This window comes from Crocodylus porosus, unplaced genomic scaffold (genome assembly GCF_001723895.1).
Source record: "Crocodylus porosus isolate Cpor-Errol unplaced genomic scaffold, CroPor_comp1, whole genome shotgun sequence".
Taxonomy (NCBI): domain Eukaryota; kingdom Metazoa; phylum Chordata; order Crocodylia; family Crocodylidae; genus Crocodylus; species Crocodylus porosus.
Genome location: NW_017728907.1, coordinates 2,554,972 through 2,575,335, shown reverse-complemented (window position 1 = coordinate 2,575,335; position 20,364 = coordinate 2,554,972). Strand labels below are relative to the sequence as shown.

At 39.5% G+C, this 20,364-nt stretch overlaps 1 protein-coding gene across 7 annotated transcripts in view; it reads right to left on the bottom strand.

The window, feature by feature from the left end:
* The window catches only part of NTNG1 (netrin G1), a 287,091-nt gene that overhangs the window by 54,780 nt on the left and 211,947 nt on the right, over positions 1 to 20,364 (bottom strand). For all 7 annotated transcript variants that reach the window (XM_019530655.1, XM_019530651.1, XM_019530649.1 and 4 more), the window contains exon 5: positions 12,194 to 12,220. In XM_019530655.1, coding sequence (XP_019386200.1) covers positions 12,194 to 12,220 — 27 coding nt within the window. The remainder of the gene's footprint in view (positions 1 to 12,193; positions 12,221 to 20,364) is intronic.

Below are 20,364 nucleotides of genomic sequence, written 5' to 3'. Positions count from 1 at the left end.
TAAATGTTAGATGTGAGACGTTCTAACAAGCATATCCCCTTATTGTTCATATTTTTATATTAAACATAACTTTGAGAAGTAAGATGACAATATCAGACAAATGCAAATTTCTCACCGGAACATGAATTTTGGAGATGTTAGAATGACAAGCATTGAGACTGAGTTAATTTTCTGCTATGAGCAAGTTATATTTACTAGCGGAGTGTGTTTCCTTTTATCTTGCATCTTTGTATATTGTATCTATTTCCCATTGCCTCTCAGTGTATTGTACAGCGTGATTTATTTATAAATAAACAGACTACATTTTTTCTTAAAGTTATGGGATAATGTGCTCCCTCTGCTCTATACGTGAAGAGGTTTTGTCTATCCAGCAAGTAGAAAACGAGTTATGGAATCTTACTGCCCCCTTGCTTCTGGCTATGTAGGGGCTAAGGGATATCTAATTATTAGGAGGTGCAGAGGCAGGTCATATTTGGGCTCTGGTTTGGGAGACAGAATTTAAACTCTGCTCTTTTAAGTCATAACCTCTCTCTCTGCTATTCAGCAGCTCACGTACTCTCAGGCATGTTGTCTAAAGCATAGTTGGGTTTATGATATGCTAGGGATGCTGCACATGTTGCTGCCTTTTATTTGGAGCTGAGAAGGAATATTTCCCTCACTCCCAGACTGGCAGAGGCAAGTTTAGTTTCTTTGCTGCCTTCTTGGAGATTCAGCTGGGTGGGTAAGGTTAGGTTAAATTTAGAAGGTGTGAAGGGGCCATAATAAAATTTTTCATTGGAGCCTAGTTCCATAATAAACTGAAGCTGGAAATTGTCTTAAGAAAAGGCTCTCAAGGAAGCTGAGAAAAGGGAGGCTGGAGCTTCTGTCATATGCTGCAGAATGAACATGACCTCTATTTTCACCTGTATCCTCCTAGCCCTTATGTGTGTACAATTAGCACCCCTATAGCCCTATCAGAAGAGAGTGGTGGAATCACAGCAAGGGTTTGAGCCTGGCTGGAAGGCTCATTCATCTCATATATGCCAAAATTATTAAGGAAAGAATGATTACTTGCACTACATGATTTATTGTTTGGCATTTTTCTGACTGAGTAGACAATGTTGTGGCTAATTAAACCATGTCTACTGCATCTTGTTTTGCTTCCTGGATGGCCAGAACAATGGAAAAGATTTCTGAACAAGTTGTGGAATGAGTATATGCTCTTGACCAGATTCACCAATTCTTTCATATATGAAGTTCCTGTATGTAGCCAATAGACAAGGGAGGATGCAAGAGTGAATGGGTAAGATAAAGGGTAACTAAGACCTGAGGCAGAGTGATCACCACAGGACATGATAAAAGATGGAATAAAATTCCATGCACCTCCGAGACCAGATTTTCTTTTTCTAAAATACTGACTGATCTGTCTTTGGTAAAGGTCCTTCAAATCCAAAAGAATAAATGATTTCCTTATACTTTTCACCAAAACTTTGGCTGTAAGTACATGTTGCACTTGTCCTGGGAGAAAGTGTTTTGTCCTATGACCTTACAGATGTACAATCCATCATCCTGCTTCAAGTCCTGCTAAAGCATGCAGGATAAAATAACTTTGTCCTGGAGTATTGTGGTATGCATCTGTAAGGTGATCTTGGGTCATTCCCAGGACAAACTGGTCAAGACGTGTGCTCTTCCCAGCAACTACTGATGGAGGAGCAGCAATGCAACTTGGAAGGATGATGTGTGTAAATGACTGTTTCTCCTATTTTGATTCAAGTCAAACCGCATGACAATCAGGACCATGTCAAATACAATGTCTATTTCCAGCCAGGCTTTTTTTGAATCATTTCTAATTAATCTAAAGATCTTAAGGGACTGTGAAATAGGCATACTCTGCATGTTAAAATCATGAACTCTGAGCAAAGAGGAGAAGCATTCCCTGTCTTGCTCACTGTCTGGATACTGCTCAACCCTTTTACTCTCTTATCTATTTATAATGACTAACTTACATTCCATATAGGAAATGGTATCATAGGTAGCCATGAACTGAAATGACCTGTTACCAGCACTAAAGCAGCATATTCCAGCAAAACTATGTAAAGCATTTAAGACTAACCCTACCAAATATCTACCAGTGAATAAATTCTAGGACCTATCCCAATAATCAGAGAAATTCTTACTTTGAAATTACTGATCACACGACAAGAGCTCAACGTCTTTTACATTTTTCTCAGAAATCTTGCTAACAGAAGTACAGGATGTTAGAATTCAAGGTTTTTTTTAGTTTATGAAAGCTTGCCTCAGAAAACCTATTTAAACCACGTCTAGTACATAGGAGGCGAATCAGTGTAAAAACTCCCTTGACCTTTCAAATTAATTTATAGTGAGATGAGTCTGCTCAAAAGAAAAGAATATTTATTTGTACTGAAGCTTCTTTTGTCATCTTTTCTGACAATGTTGAAATAATTTTGAATAGTGTTAATGTGCTTGGAGCCTACCAAGCTTTTAAGTGGAAATACCCAAAGTGGGCAGCTCTTTTGTGCCTGAGCTCTTTTGGTCATGTAACTGATGTACCAACAAATTCAGTTTTTTTAATCTTTCTTTCACTTTTAAGATAATCTCGTTTGTTCACTGCACAGTGAAGAGAGGTTTTATTTTTTACATTTCAATTTATTTAAGGAACAGACAGCCCCTAAGATTTTCAGTTTCATCAGAAGTGAAACTTATTGTTCTCAAGGCAAAATTTTTCCATTTTTTTGGATATAATTTTCATTGTTCTTTGTAAGACTCACACCTCAAAAGACTATAGACTCTCACCCCTATCATCTGGTATAATTATTATGAAATAAAGTGTTCTTTATTCTGGAATAGAATATCCACACTCTTGAGAATTCTAACATTAGCATAAAAAAAAGTTTAGTTGTACTGGTTTTGGTATTCATTGGACAATAGTATGTGATTATAGAAGTCAGTACTGTAATGAGGGGTAGGCATCTGCAGCCCAGCCCCAGATGCCCACTTGGAGACAGTGCACAAGCTGCAGCTGTTGCTGCTGCCAAAGACATACGTGTGCCCCAAATGGCCACTTAAGAGGGGGCATCCAAACGGCAGCAGCTGTTGCTGCTGGACCAGCTGCTACCACTGCCATCCAGGGCCCAGCCTCTGGTAGTTAGACCACTGAACTAAGTTGTCCTATCTTGTGTATATTTAAATATATGGAAATAAATTCTACAATTTAAGCTTTTAATCCTGCAAGATTATTTTGTTATGTATTTTATTCTATCTTTTGTCAGTATACACTATGGCTACCATCCTGTAATTGTGCATTTCCTGTGTAATTAAGTTATCTCTTACCTGAATGGTCTAAAAGCTTCTGAGTCATCAAAGGGCCCTTTTGGAGAATAATCCTGAAATCTAGCTATTGGAGCAGATAAGTCATCCTTTGTAGACACACCAGTCAAATTCTTTATACAGGAGAGGCATTTAATAGTCATTTGTTGGCAGTAATTTGCAAAAAAATCTCTCTTCTTGAGCTGATGCCTGTAAGACCTTATCTACAGGAGGAAACAGACTAGAATAATTATTGCAGAGTAAGCTATTCCAGAGCAGTAACTTATGTGGATGTTGCATTCTAGAAAAAAAGGCACTTTATTTCAGAATTCTTCAGAATAATTATGCCATGGTAAAAGGCAGGGTAGGCCAGCACTTTAGAGACTAACTGTTTTGGAAGGGCATAAGCTTTTGTATGTAACAATCCATTTCACAGATACTAATAAATGCTGGAGTAATTATTATGGATGATGGTTACTACTATTCTGGAACTGAAGTCTCAAATGTACATTTTGCCACATTTTAAAAGTTCAGTACTAAAGGCACCTTTAAAGATAGAGAAGTGTGATACAGGTAGTTTAGCAGACAATATATCTTAAGTGTATTTTGAAAATAACATGATTTCTATACTCCTGGTTAATATCGTACCAAATCCAATTACATATAGACAAAGCATTCCTTGCTCAGGTAGCAAGGAAAAACTACTGCATGGTGCTTAACAAGTGTATAACCACTTCATTGGCCTCTTTGTTAAAAAAAAAAAAAAGGTTGAAATATGTATCACATGGCTTTTGGAAATCAGAATCTGGGCCCACTAGTAGGTTATATGCCTTAGTTTGTGAGTCCTAACCATGCATCACATGTAGGTCTTAAACTTTCAAACAGCTCTTATATTATTTTAAATAAAAACATATGAGGTATTGAAGAGATTAAAGTAAATTGGAAGTTTCATTTAAAACAGTGTCAAACTCCACTGGCCCCGCAGCTGGATAAGTTGCACAGGGCTGGTCCCGAGCCAAATGAGACTCACAGACTGGTCTTGCATTCCAGCCCTGGGGTGGGTACTGCAAGCTGCACAGTTCTATTCCAGCCACTCCAAGGCTATGCAGCACAGTCCTGGAGCTGCTGCCGCTGTGGGGCTATTGATACAGCTTTGAAGCCAGAGCTGATAAAGGGCTGTTCTGCACGACTCAGGAGCTGGAGTTGCTGCTGCCACCAGGCAGAGCAGCACAGCCTTAGAACTGCTACCACCATGCAGCTGTGTAGCACAGCCCCAGAGCTGTACTGTCACAGGACTGTGCAGCATGTCCCAGGAGCCCAAGACTGGCTGCCATGTGCAGTACAGTCCCGGAGAGTCAGGTGTCTGCTCTTTTTCTATCCTGTTCATGGTGGCTGCTCTGTAGCTCTGGGATGTGAGTTGGAATGGGCATCCCATGTAGTTCATGGGGCCATCTGGCATGCTCTGCATGCTGCCTGTGGGTTAGTCTGAAAAGCACAGGCGATACTGGGGGGCAAATGATATGGCTTCATGGGCTGAATATGGCCCATAGGCTTCATGTTTGACACCCCTGATTTCCTTCCAAATGGTAGTAAATATCTGAGCATTTTTACATATGCTCCAGGGGTGGAGGGCGCTTTAATTAGAGCAGTTCCAAGAGCAGCATCTCATGTATCACCATCCCTGTGCTTCAAAATGGCTGTAGGGGCACTTGAACTAAAGCGCATCAAACAAGCTTTACTTAAAGTGCCTCCACCGTTATTTTGAAGTACAGGGATGCTGATACATGAGGTGCGGAGGCTGCTGGAGTCACATTAATTAGCACACTTCAGCAGACTCAACTGAGTCTGCCCTGATGCACTGTAATTACAGCATGTTGGAGCACCTCCCCTGCATGTCTACAGGCACCCTAAGGCTTGCTCCTGTTGTTTTCTATTTTGGCCAGTGGTTCTCAACCTTTTTAGGGTCAAGGCACACCTCAGAAAATACCAGAGTGTATCCAGAACAATTATTTTATTATAAAGAACTCAGACAGAGCACAACAGGTCAGAATGTTTTTGACACTATGTATGCCTATTTTAAATCTCTGGGTTTGTCTTGTGAGTCATGTGTAGTAGGTGTTTGCACACCTAACAAATAGTGCTAATATTGTATAGCACCCTTAAAAGGATCTCATAGCACCCCAGGGTGCCACAACACTTTGGTTGAGAATTACTGATTTAGACTGCAAGAATATACAGTACATGGACTATCTCTTCATGTGTGTCTAGAATAACTAGATCTTGATCAAGGCTGGGGTTCCTTGCTGCTGATGTAATTAAAAAGAATAAAGTTATGTCATTCCTATTGAAGTCAGTGCAATATTTGCATAAGAACTGCTACGATGAATGAGCATAATTTGATCAGGTGATATTTCCTCACCACTCCCTGGGAGCATACTATTAAAAGTACAATATTTCTTTTTCATTATATTTATCTTGTTAAGCTATGATATGATTACTACATACAAGCTTACTTTTGGGATGATTTTGACTGTATTACAGGTTCATTAATAGCACAATAGAGTCTAGTAAAAAAAAGGCAGGAATTTCCATAAAATGAGACCAAATATCCCATTTTGTTTAATATAGTCTAAAAATTGATATTTAAGAAAATATTAATATAAAAATTACTATTTAAAAAAATGTTTGCCATGACTAGCTGAACTTCTTTTTTTAGTTAAAGTAAAATTTTCATACCTGTTCCTTTGTAAAAAGTATGGGACTTTGGCATAAAGGTAGAGCTAAGATGTTTTTTATTTTGCCTGCCAGTTATAACAGTTTTTGCAACTGTTGGTGGAAATTTGATTGGGATTAGTGATTTTTTTAGCCGTTTATTCTCATACAAAAAGACGGAACAAGCCAGACATCTTTTTTTATCAGTATCTTAAAAAGAACCCAGTGATCTTCCTGTGGGGTTGTCTTAAAAACCCACTGTTTTTAACAAGCAGACTGGAAGGTCCTTTAAACTAAAGAAACATGATGACCTATTTACTATCTCCACTAGTGAGTAATTATATGAGTACAGAGTAGTCAAATACTTTTTTTAGGGAAAGAACTTCCCAGTGGAGAAGGGAAATATTCTGTTTTCATATTTTCTTACTATTCCATTAAAGAGCTGTTAAAACTGATTTAGTATCAAAGGCACTTTTACATGTGCTTGGAAGTATCAGCAACCTTTGCTCCCAGGGCTGGAAGCTCCAACCAGCTAATGGAGTTCCCAGCTGCGGGAGCCCATGGTATGCCTACATGGTCGGGAGCTCCGATCACTGATGTGCCCCTGAGACACCTGACTAGCTGATGGGCCTGGGGATTACATGGTGCACCCCATGGCTGGGAGCTCTGATCACTGATGGGGTTCCAGCTGAGGGGTGCATGGTTACCCCTACAACTGGGCGTCCCATCAGAGGGTCGCTGTGCCCCTGAAGCTGGGATCTCTGTCAGCTGATCCAGGCCCCCAGCTAGGGGAGCTCATTGTGCTCCCTCACGTGGGAGCCCATATCAGGTGACCAGTGCCTCCAGCTTCAGGAGCACATGGGAGTATCCTCTGGAGGCTGGAAGCACGGGCCACACATTCAATTAAAGGCAAGATAGGAACCAGTGACCAAGTTATAACACATATTTGCATTATAACTTTGCTGCTTATTTCTGGTTTTATCATGTCTTTACTCACATGAAGAACTTGTGGCCAGGTGACTATTTAGATGAGATTAACCAGTTAACCACATCTTAAATGTCATGTGTGTCAGGGGCTTCAGATTGTGCTGTTTACTTGATGCAGAAGCATAAGGATCTCACTGTGCACTAGGGATCTTACTCAAAAGTCAGCAAGTTGGCTTGATTGTTGTAGCTGTGATGGTCCAGGAAATGTAGGAAAGGATTTTTTTGTGATAGTTTTTACTGGACCAACTCTAAGGTAGGGAGAGCCATTGGACAAGCTTCTGGGCATCAAGCTACAACCTCTCCTATACTCCATGGGATCCACTAAAGATACAAGGAGAAGGGGAATAAAAATGGCAGGAATATAGTGTTAGAGGGGTGTAGAATACATTTCATTCTCTTTTAGCCATGTTGATCCAGATCTTCAAAAGTACTTAACATATTTGGGGCTCTGGACCCAAAGGTATAAATTTTCTGAGGAACTGTAGTTGAAATTGCCAGGACAAGCAGCACTGAATAGCTACTATGACATAGCTTAAATGTTTGCTGACTTTCTCATACTTTCTCCAGTGTCCTATCATTTGATATCTTATGTCTCATTAGCAATTAAAACAAAATCAAGAACGCAATTCCCTCTTATGCTGTAGTCAGGTAAAAAGTGCTGCCAAAGGAATCTTACTGACAAGGTAGTTTCAAAAGTAGCTGGTGATGAAGACTGTTCATCAAAACAGTAGATGAGGAACAATATTAAAATGCCACTGGCTGCATTTAACTAACTGGGGGAAATAACTTTTCATATTTGTTAAAATTGGTGGATCTTATGAAAAGATTAATTCTGGTAATTAATTTTACCTTCTGCAATGCTGGTAGAAGGTAAATGTGTCACACTAACCAGACATCTTCACCTTCAGAACTAAAAGGCTAGCTCAGTCTCACAACTCATTCATTTCAGGAAGTGCTGAAGGTTGTAAAAAATGTAAAATTCTAGTTGAAGTACATTTGTGATGAAATGGTATAAAAACTTGTTACATGGGATATTACATTTTCTTCCAGATTAGGAGTTCAGGTTACTGTAATATTCTGCATAATTTATCAGAATGTTTTCCTAGCACAGTGATTTTATTATATGTTTTAATACATAATATTATATCAAATATAAATATATTGAATATATTATAGAAAACATAATGTAATATATATATGTATTTCTATTTATATGAATAAATAGAAAACTTGATTAGGTAAAGGGAAAGTCCAAATACATTTATTTTCAGATTTAAAAAAATACTAAAACAAAGTGTGGTGGTGGACAAATACTGTTTATCTTGATATTACAGGTAATTAATAATCACTTTTGCTGAGAAAATAATTAAACCTGGTATTCTAATCATGATTCAGGTTTGCATCACACCAAAACTGAACCTGTGTATGTTGCTGAAAACAACATCTATACAGGCTCAAGATGATATTAACAGTTTTCAAGGAGCGAAATCATCTCAGACACTAATTGGAAGGATATTTTATGTTCCTAGGAAAGTTTTTTTTTATACAGTAATAGGTTAACTTAAATCACTTTAGAGAGAGATTAATAAACAAAGGCCAAATTCTGAACTTGGGAATGAAACTATATATCCTGTTGAGGTAAGTGGGTATTGCTTGTGTCCAGTCATTGTGAGAATTTGGCAGTATAGACAGCTCGCTTTTGCAGTGGCTACAGTTAAGGACAAAACATGCAGTAACTTCGTTGCTGCAGGCTCAGACCTGTAATGTGCAGAGGTGTAAATAACAGGAAAATAGAAATTTGAGTTTTTTGAGAAAAGACCATGGGAAACAGATTCATCGTGTTCAAACTTCTCTAAGGAGCTTATGAGACAACTAAAAAACTGCTCAGCCTGACACTACTAGCAACACTGAAAAACACCTACTGAATCTTTTGAAGTTGAGACCTACATATTAATAGTATGGCAGTGCAACAATAGTATTTTTTTTACTTCTGTGTTTGCATTATTTATTATTCTAAGAGAGACTTCTGTTTGTTTGAAATTGACACAAAATAAGTAAGTTCAAAGTAAAACACAAATACCATCTGATTATCTCAATAGCATCTTGCACCTCAATATATGGGTCTCTCTCTAAACTCTGACTCATCTCCCACCAACAGGCTGTCAGAGGTGATAATCACCCACACAAAGCTATTTGCACCTCACATCAATACTATCTCATATCTAATTATACCCTTTATAACAAACTGTTTAGCACAATCAGTGAAATTGTGCTTTACAGGAATAAATCAGAAGATATAGGTTAGAAGATTATTTTTTTAATAAAGTATACAAGAAAACACTAATAACTTTTGATACCTGTTCACAGTAATGTACATCCTGATTTATTCACCTAAAACACCAGCACAATTACTATAAAGTAATGTATTTTATACAATATCAACATACAAGTTGAAAGCATAACTAATTATAAAATCTACATAATATCAAAATTGTTTTGGGACTCATTAATTGCTAGCAATTTCCCCAGTATTTTTCCAGACATGTCTGAAAAATGCTGAAAAGAGCAGCACTGGAATCAAGTAGGCTGGAAATGATCAAAGAACCTATCGTTTAATTGACAGACAACAGCAGGTACAAATGACCTTAATGGGAAAGCTCTAGTTTAATTTATTTTATTTTTTTTGGTAGATGATCAGAAAGGATGTTTACTTAATGACCATTCTTTCTTTGTGTTTGAACTTTAATGATGTGCTGCTTTAATAAAAGATCCTTTGAGATCAAAAAGAATAAAGAATTATACATATATGTAAACACGTAAATGTATGTATATATTATTTTTCTTTGGGCATGCTTTGATCGTAAGAGTCTTCTGGGTGTTACATGGACACCTGTTGCAATAGCATCTTCTTTGTATGCTGGCAGTTTAGTGTTCATTTTTTTCATACTAAACTGAGAAAAGCTTGAAGCATACAAAAGACCATGCCTCCAGCTCAGTGTTCACTAGCAGGCAAAAAATTGCAGCACTTCAGAATAATTTCTTGTCCCCAGATGGGGTAAGAACTCTACTGATATGAACACAAACACTGTATTAGCAGAGACAAAAGAAGAAATCATGCAGAATCCATTAAAGCAGCCGCAACTAATTCATCATTTGCTTTTATATATTGATTATAATTCTGCTAAAATATAGTTACAATAGAATATGACCAAGAGGAGTCAATAGAACTCTATTGTGTAAAGACAATTCTGCTATTTCTATTGTATACAAAAAAACTTTAGAAAATTGTGCCAGTGAACTGCAACTTTTTCCCCCAGCTACTTAAAAAAAAAAAAAAAAAAAAAGAGGGTGGGGGAAGGGGCAAGCAGCATAGTCATTATCTCTTGCTTGTATTCACAAGTCAGTATTCATACTCTGTTCTTTCCTCAAGGACTGGGATATTTTTTAACCCTGCCCCAAAGGAGTTTGTACCAGACAATGCATAGACTTGCAAAAGGTATTGGATTTTCCAAGGGATGCTAAACAGACTTTTGTCAATTGTTAATGGGGGAATGATATCAATCACTTCAGTGTAGAAATTTACAAACATTCAAAGAGGTCAACAATGCATCCTTTCAGGTCACCATTGATTGAAAGTATTTGAGTTTCCCTATTAAGTATTCAAAGGCCAACATCTGCTGATGCTCAGAGATGGTTAATGTGGCGAGGGTTTTATGGAGTGTAAAGTGAAAATTACAATTGTATAGTCCATGCAATAGAGTACTGACAAACCATAGCACAAACAAACTCCAAAGAGCTATTTTCCCATTTATCCATTTCTTAGTTATAATAGTAGCATTTCAGAGAACAATAGTTTCAATAGTCGCTCTTTACTGGCTTTCATTTAATATTCTTTTTTGAGTATAAAGTATATGTGTAAATGCAATTGTCAAGGTTTAGAAAGTAGCATATCACTGTGCATTTGCAGTTAGGCAAATGTCGAGGGAGATACTAAAGCAGAAAAATTAGACTATTAAAACTGAAGGCTTTCATTTGCAAGTTGTTATCACTGATGTTGTTTTGCTTTTAAGGCTGCAAAACACACGCTATAGCATTAAGCTGGTAGCTAAATGGACGTGAAATGCTATTCTCATTTACAAAGAGGCTAGTTTTGATGCTGCTTAGAGCTTAACAAATCAGTGCCTAAGTCTATTCATGAGCTTAAGTAAACTGAGCTGATTTATAAATTGAAAGACCTGACCATGCATTTATAAGAAGCAAGACAGTTGTTTTATTCAAATTGTCAAAAGTACTGCTTTTCAGCTGGATATCAGGTGTTGCAAATCTTTCACCACTGTTTAAACTGTGATAGTGCTATGTACCACTGAACCTGCAGTTAAAGTCAGTAAAGCAGAGACCATGGGGAACATTCTCTCACCCAAAAACAGCATGCTACATTTTCTACTTCTGTGCATTGTTTCTAATCAGCTGTCATTCCAGGACTGCGCATTTCTCAGCTGTAGGGTGTTTTGACTCAAAGACCATGCTATTATTTTTCTTCCTACTTCCTATATTGTTCTTTTTAAAAATAATACCTAAGTTCATAAAATGACAGTTTGAGTTTTATTTAATGTTTTGTCGGGGGTTCTAAAATAACCAATTCTTTTAAAAAAAGAATATAGTTCTGTTTTTCTGCTCCATAAAACCCAATTCTGAGGCCCACTGAAAAGATTCCAATGGCATCATAATATTCAATAGATCATATATATATATATAAATATAAAAATGGATATATATATAAAAATTGATATGTTTTCTGTTCTTGTTTACTTATTTGAATATAAGCACATAATGGTACTGCACTTCTCAGTAACTAACAACATTCGGGGTTTTGAAAAACATACTTGGCAAATATTTTTCAGCTTAATGTCACCCTGATTCTCTAATTTGTAAGACTTTCATTTGCTGATCAGAACTGATCAGGATATCCATGTCTGCAGTCAGATGTGCTGTCATGAGCTGCATAACGTCTTCTGTTTAATCACTTAATATGGAAATGTAGCACAGGAAAGTCAATAAAATAGTCCTCTTCACTGCAAAGTACATTTCAGTGAAACGTTTTCTATGGCAGAAATGGATCATAGGAAAACAGAACTGAGAAGTGCAACAACCAAACAAAACTATTCCGGATCCAGTTTTAATTACTTACTACCAATACTGGAAATACTGGGAATACCTGTAGAGAAAGAAAATAAAGAGGGCTGTTAGCTGTTTATTGAAAATAACTGAAAACCTGTAGTGTTATGAAAACCTGTAGTGTTATATCAAATATTCTGGAAAGTATGTTCTTATACTCTTCAGAATACAATATCAGCAAGAAGTTAGAACCAAGAACTTACCAATACATGCTCAGATCTTTTCTTTCTAATTCAAGAGCTCTTCAGCTCTTTTTATAAGATTTCACAGAATTTTAGGGCATATTTATTTTTTAAAATAATGACATTGAATATTTTTGGCCAACTGAACAGCTTTTTTCCCTTTTCTCCTAATTTCATGGGGTTGTTCAGAACAGTTCTGTATTTCAACCACACATTCATTAAGGCTTCTAACAAAATTTTGGAATATCGGAGATCAGATCCCACATGTGCCAATGCAGGGGGAGCCCAGTGCTTATGTGCCAGTGCAGGGGGAGTCCAGGATCATGATTACAGAATCCTTGGCACTGTTGAGTTGAAAGTCATGACTGATGGCTGGCTCTGGGACTCCACTAGTGTTTGAACCAGCCCTGGTGCGGTCCCCGGAGCCAGCTGACAAGTGGCTGATTTAAGCCCCAAATCAACTGATTGTCAGCCACTGGGGCCAACACTCGCCCCAGGGGTCTTTGTGGTCCAAAACCGTGCTGCACATTCTGTTTAAGGTGTGACGGAAACCACCCACAAAAATATTAAGCATATTTTGGGTAATATTTTTATGGCTGGTTTCCCTTTTGTGGCACCATTAATTCCCTATGTGTGTGTCTGGGTTACTATTTAAGATGGAGTTAACAGACTAATAGCATTTTAGGTATTATGCCAGAAGCCTAAACTTCATAATTTGAATAACAAATGCAGAGTATGCGTACGTTATACACGTTGAAGAAAATATTTTAACATGGGGATAGGTGCAGTGCTAGCTGCTTCAGTACAGAACATGAGTTGATGCTTTATTAGATTTGTGTTTCTCTTTCAACTGTCAGTTATCTAGATTAAGCTGTCTAAAAGAACTTTAATTGAACAAAATAATATAACACATTAGGTCACTCATATTGATCATACCCCTCATTGATTTGCCTGCTTTCACTTTAATTCTCAAGTAGAATTAGGGTGGGAAAATCAGTCGAGGATGTGTCTGCACTTAGAAAATATGGATATACAATACTCCCTGAAATGTAATCTTTCCCCCTTTTGTTTTGCTAAAGTGAAATATGTTAGTGGGACTATTCCTGGTTCCCTGGGTTAAAACCACAAAATTACAGACATGAAAACAAAACAAAAATGTGCTTTACTTTAAATTCAGCGTGCTCCTGTGCTGAGCCCCGCATATGCCCAGAAGAGGCAAGGTGTTACTTTGACCTAGCTCTGTAGCATCTGTATAGACTGGGCACTTTAGTGGGACTTTTTGGGTGCTTTTATCTAATTGCTGATTGGATCAGCTATTAGATAAAGTGTCAAAACACCTCACTGAAGTGCCTTATCTATATAGATGTTGCAGTGCCAGGTTGAACTAACACAGTATTTCTTCCTGTAAAGCAAGGGTTTTTTTCCATGTCTGCAAGCCGCCACACTGTTGGTGTGTATTTAAATAATGGATATGCACATAATCTCATTTAAAAAAGGTTACTTTTTATAAATTTCATTAACTTTTGAAGGCATGGTTTTATGCGGTGGAAATCAGTCTGTTTCATTAGACACTGGCTGTGCTTATTTCAAATTCTTTCTTGAAGACCTACCTAAATCAGAGAAACTAATTCTGCTATTACTCAAGCTAAAGTCAGTGCAAGGATAGGCACTATTCAGTAAGCAAGAATTGGTGAATCAAGACCAATATTGTGAGAATTCTTTTGGTTATCATATATTAGTTAGTAACCTACTATGCAATATGGAACATACATATGTCTTCTTCCATGGCCCCATACTAAACTTTTTGCGCTGGCAGGATCAAGGCCTACTAGGGTCAGCCAGGGATTCTGCCAGTGTGCAAGCCTGATGTAAAGTGAAAAGCTGACATAGCTGAAAACATTCCACCCACTGCAATCTGGTTTAGGAATATAGCTAGAAGGAAGAATGTGTCCTTAGAGGCTGCTCTAAATTATGTCAGAGCTAGGGCAATGCCAAGCTAGCTACAGGATTGGGAATCATAAACAGTTCCTTTGTGACTCCCTGCATCAGTTATATGTCATGTTTTATTGAGGACAAGTGAGAATTGTTCCCACAAGGTCCCCATATATTATTTGGAAACTCTTAAGTGTTCAATCCTGCAAGGTGCACAGAAGGCACCCAAGACCATGAAGATTCCAATGCTAAGCAATATTTAGGATAAAATCTAATGTTACCCCTGCTGAGAATAAACTGATATTCAAAGGAAGGTCTAGCCATTTTTTTCAAAATTTCAGAATCATGCAATTAGTATGAACAACTAAAAAAGAATCCAAAGTTTTAGGAAAAAATTACAATCACATTTTTAGAGACAGTAAAACATGATTATTCTACTTCTGTCATATTTTCTGGTGAATGGATTAACTATGATAGAATTCTTCACCATTCTCTACCACTCTTTACCAAAGTTGAAAGGCATTCAACTTCTAATCCTATTTTTAGGTAAGTTCCAATAATACATATTTCCGTTTTTGTGTCAGTGCAATTGTGTTTTAAATTAACAGGCTTTATTTTTTGTGTAGACACACAAGGATAATACAGATAATAGGTACGATTCAGGTAACATATTCTCATACTCACATTGTGAAATGATACATTAATTCCTATTATATAAGAAGCTTTCATTCTCTTTTGGACAAGATGTATCACAGGAAGAGGTTTTCTCACAAGTTTGTACTCCTTTTCCTTTACTGTACCTTAAATGTCTCAATGAAAAATAATGATGAACGTTTTTCAGGCAGGGATGAGTAACTAAAATAAGGCGACTGCTTGCCTGAAGGACTTTGTATTAATCTTGTTAGGTTGTATTCCAGTTCTATTTCAGAAGCTATTTCCATAAAGAGTTTTTCTATCAATGTGACACTTTGTAAGTTATATACAATTTATGAATTCCATTTTGATTTTATAAACTGCCTGTATTTTTACGTCCTATGCCTCTCTTTTATTGTGTACTGTCACTGTTTCTAAGTGCTAAAGAATGAGCAAATGGGGCCTATACATCTAGAGCAGGAGAGGGCAAAATGTAGTCTGTGGAGGAAATTTGTGCAGCCTGTGCTGGGTCCCTCAGTCCCATCTGGCCCAGGAGCCATCCGGCTTGTGGCATGTCCTGCCGCCCCCAGGGAGCGCAGCAGGGCTGGGGAGGCTCTGTGGCTGGACTGCATTGCTAGGCAGCCCAGGCCACCACTGCCAGCCCAAGCCCCATAGTACTGGTGGGGACCTGTATGCACAGCCCCAATGCCATCCTGCCCTGTGCCCGCTCTGGACTTGCCCCAGCCAGAGTGGACCAGCTCTGGACCACCTGGAACCCCGGCACACAACCCTGACCCTGGCCCACCCTGTGCCTGCTCTGGACTGGCCTGTTCATGCTGAGCAGCGGCAGCTGCTGGGCAGAAGCTGCTGCTAGGTGTGGAGGAAAAGCGGCCACCTCCACCTTGCTACTGCCAGGCCCTTCTTGTTGCAGCTGCCTGGAGCCCGTGCCCTGCATCTCCACTCCCCCACCATCACTGCCACCTCCAGGCCACCCAGCAGAGCAGCGGTGACAGTGGAGAGGAACCGCAGGGCAGCCCAGGCATGGACTCTGCGCAGCCACAGCAAGAAGGGCCTGGTAGCAGACAGGGGGAAGCAGCCACTTTCCCCACACTGCTTAGCAGCAGCTTCTGCCCAGCTGCTGCCACTTCTGCCACCGCTCAGTGTGGGTGGGTGGTCCAGAGCAGGTGTGGGGTAGGCTGGGGTCGGGGCTGTGTGCATGGGTACTGGCTGATCTGTTCTGGCTGGGGCGAGTCTGCAGCTGGGTAAAGGCTGGGGCTGTGTGCTCAGCTGCTGCTGGGTGCTGGCGGTGGTGGCAGGGAGGAGCCGCAAGGTGCATGGGCTCTAGACTTTTGGCGGGAAAGCAAGTGCTGATGCAGGGGTGGTACTGATGCGGGGGGGAGACCAGTCCGCGACAGCTCTCCAGAACTGCCTACATGGCCTGCAGTCCCAAATGATTGCCCACCTCTGACCTACGGACAGTTGTTAAAGGCTGTCAACTAGCGAATAGCAATGGGAAGGCTGAAGTGTGGGCATGGGAGATAAAAGTTTTCTTCAATTTCTCTGCAGAAAAGTAGATTTTGGAGAAATGGAATTTCCTCAGAGCAAAGGACTGGAAGAGGCCCCCTGAGCCAGTGGCTGTCAGTCAGTCTTTTCAGTTGTTGGCCAGAATGACCCTGCTCCTGTCAGAGGTGGGACTGGCCACCACTGCCATGCTTCTTTCCTGTGGTAGAGGGAGAACTCCTGAGGCCACTGCTTCTCCTAACAGCAGCACAAGAAGAGCTCCTGCAGCTGCCACTTCTTCTTGTGGTGGCATGGGCAGAGCTCCCACAGCTGAAGCCTCCTGCTGCTGAATGCCACTTAAGTCCCAAAGCCATAGGCCAAATCTGGCCCATTCGCCATAGGTTGCTGACTGCAGCTCTAGCCCATCAAGTCCCACCTCCTTTGTTTGCAAATAATCATTTACCCAAAGAATAACCAAAATCACCAGTACCCTACCACTGCAGTGACAGGGAAGGATTTGATTCATAGATGTTCAGAAACAAAACAAAGGAGGCAAGTGTTAGTAGGACTTGAACTTGAAGGACAAATCAAGGAAGAGGAAGCTTTGCGCAAGAGAGAGGAACAGAAACAGAGGTTTGTGCCACACGCTTCAGGATCAACCAAATTCACAGAGGGACAGCCTCTGTGATTCAGAGAAGAAACCATGAGCTACACAATAGGGGTGTGCGAAAAGGGCTGCATTTGATTCAGATTCAGCTGGAATCAGGGACAGTGATTCCATTAGTTGATTCAGATCGCTGTCCTTGATTCGATTCTGACAAATCCATATCTGAAGATTCGATGCTGATTCGGAGAATCAGTGATTCAGCCACAGACTCAGTTTTAAAAGTCTTTTCTACATACGTCGAGGTACTGGGCGTGGCTCATGAATGCTGCAATGCTGGGGCAGATGGAGCATCCCACCGGGGGGAGGGGCACCGCATGCTCCGGGGTGAACCCAAAAGTGGACTGTAAGTATTTATGGTCCACTTCTGGGTCCACTGGGGAGCACACAGGAGGATCCCCCTTCACACTCCTGGCTCAGTGATTGGCCACAGGGGGACCCTGGGTGCCTCCCCAGACCCAGGAGGCACCAGTCACTGAGCAGGGGGAACATTGGAGGGGCTCCCCAGTGGACCTGGAAGTGGACCGAGAGTGCTTCTGGTCCACTTCCAGGTCTGCTGTCAAGCGTGTTGGGCAGCCCTCTGCGCTCCTGTGGGACACTCCATCCGTCCCAGCATTGCAGCAGTCATGAGTTCCTGCTACCTAGAGGTATGTGGAAAAAACATTTAAAGCTGTGTCTATATCCAAATCTTTCTGAATCTATTTGGGGGGTTCTGATTCAACTCAGAGAGATTAAAGGGTCTCCTGATTTGAGTCAGAATCAGAGGTTCAGCCATCAAATTGAATCAGGGACCGAAGCTCTGCACAACCCTACTATACAGGAAGGTTTATGGACAGTCCTGAGGATGTCCTGGAGTGATGATAAGAATGTGGAGGCATAGAATTTCCTGCATGATTTTATCTTTTTTAAAAAATCTGGGTCTGTACATCTTTTGCGCTCTTTGTAAAAGTAAAAGTAAAAAGTAATTATGTGTAGAAACTTTTGCAATGCCTGTATGTCTGTTTGCTTTCACTATCATTCATCTCTGAAGAGGTAACTGTAAACCCCAAATTCCTATAAGATAGGACACTTAGGCTGTATGCAGATTCACGTATGTACACAGACACACAATATTGGAGAAAGGAAAACTCCAGGTTTTTTTCTGTTAAAGGTTTTGATGCATCTAACTTGGAATTCTTTATTTATCATTATTAATACATGAGCTGTTTATCTGTTAACAATTATTTTTAAGATACAAAAAACTCTTTATTTTTTCTTGAAATCAGATAACAAAGAAAATGGGTGTTAGAATTCTGTGGCAGACTGTCATTCATACTAAGTTTGTAGCATCAAATGATTATCAGTCAACAAATAATGTACTCTAAAGATGGGTCAATATTAATTGCTGATCATAACTATATATCAGAGCTTTTATCTTAAAGGATGCTTTACTTTAACTGGAACCTTCCACACTGAATGTTTTAAATCCTAAACGTGAACTAAATTCAGATCTATATTCTGTAGGAAGGAGTCAGTTTGACATAGTCAAATTCTACATCTGATGCTATGCTGCAGCATGACAGCGTGACCTGGCGTTGAATCTTTTTTCTCTTTGCAAATCCTCTCTTGAGGTATGATTGTAGCATCATAACCTCAGCATCAATTTTAGAAGCTACAAATTTCACAGTGATTGAAAATCCTGAGGTGCTGTAAGAGCCTGGCCTCTTTTAATCCTTGAAAGGGAATGATTGTTATGATCACAGGGATAAATTTTTCATGTGTTTCCAAACTTGAATTCAACCAGAGGTTTACATGCTGTGAAAGACAAGGTTCTTAGGAAACATGGCCTTATATTCCTATGAATGAGTCCTAGAACTCCTGTAGATACTGCATTTGCTTGCTTTTAGAAAGACTGACATTTCTTTTTAATGCCTGACAGAATAGTTAGATGTGATTTGTTCAGATATTCTCCATCTCTGCTCCCCTCCCCTTTCCATTTGAAAAAAGAGAAAATATTTCATTGACGTTTTGATTGGGTAACACATTTTGAAATACGGAGAACACAAAAAGAAAAAAAGTTGGGACTCCATTATTTGTGCAAGTCACTTCCTTTCTTACTTTGTTGTTTAATTTCTGTAGCAAAGTTGTGTTCATTTCATTTTGCCCTGTGGATATAAGTTCGTTTGAAGCCAATCAGGGAGTAGAAGCAGTCTGTCTCCCACCAGTAGATGTCATTATAACCAACAAAAACAATTGTAAAGGGTTGTTGAAGAGGGCACAGTGCATGAGAATAATTTTGCAAATAACACTTTTTAACAATAGCAATTGTTACTTATAGTGCATTGGTTTTTCCAGTGTGAATCTGGAACCTTTTATCACCCCCTAAAGTTGACACACAGGAGGAAAGGAGACAGTTTACCAATTGCAGATAATCCTGAAATATCTTACTCCTTGAATGTCCCAGCTCAAGTGTGCCGTAAGTTTCATTTTTTTCCACCAAATTTTGGAGTGTCATAGCTTCTTTCCAATATCTTTTTTGTGACTTAGCACCTGCTTCAAGTCTTAGCTAGCCAAATTTAATAAGCCATATATAGTGAGGACAACAGGAAGCATTGCTGCTTCACTTGTTCACTTTACCCTCTTTACTAAGAATCCATCAGAGGGATCCTGGAACAACACTGAAGCAGAACTGTCCTGTCCTTTTTGTTAGCATCATGCCATAAAAGTTAGATCATCACTGCTGGAACTAAGCTCCGTTCAGTAAGCTACTTCCAGTCATCTGAGTCACCACGGGCCTCAAGCAATTTTTCAAGTTACAGTCTCTACCATGAAACTGTCTCATTGAAGGTAACTGAGCTTTGACAAAGAACAGGAATAAGATCTCTTGTTAATTATAGTCACACACAATCAAGATTTAAAATCCTGCCTAGAAAGCCTGCTATCATATAAACTCTTGGCCACCTTCACTCACATCAGTCCTTCAAGATGTCTCTGTATCATCACATTTTCATGGACACAAGTACAAACACAGATGAGTTTGGATGGGGAATCAGCATAATACTTCAAGTGCCATGTCTTCTGCCAGATCCCCTCTCTGTGACAGCTGTGCCACTGTCATGCTTCATAATCTTTTCCCTTGCAGCGGAAGATTAAGTCAGTATTAAATTCAGGCTATATTGTCAGTGGGAACCCCACTGCACAAGGAATTTTCTCAATAGCTTGGCTCCTGTTGCCAGTGAAAGAAACTTGTTTCAGTTCCTTGTTTTGTGTCAGATTATGGCTTGGGAGAAAGGC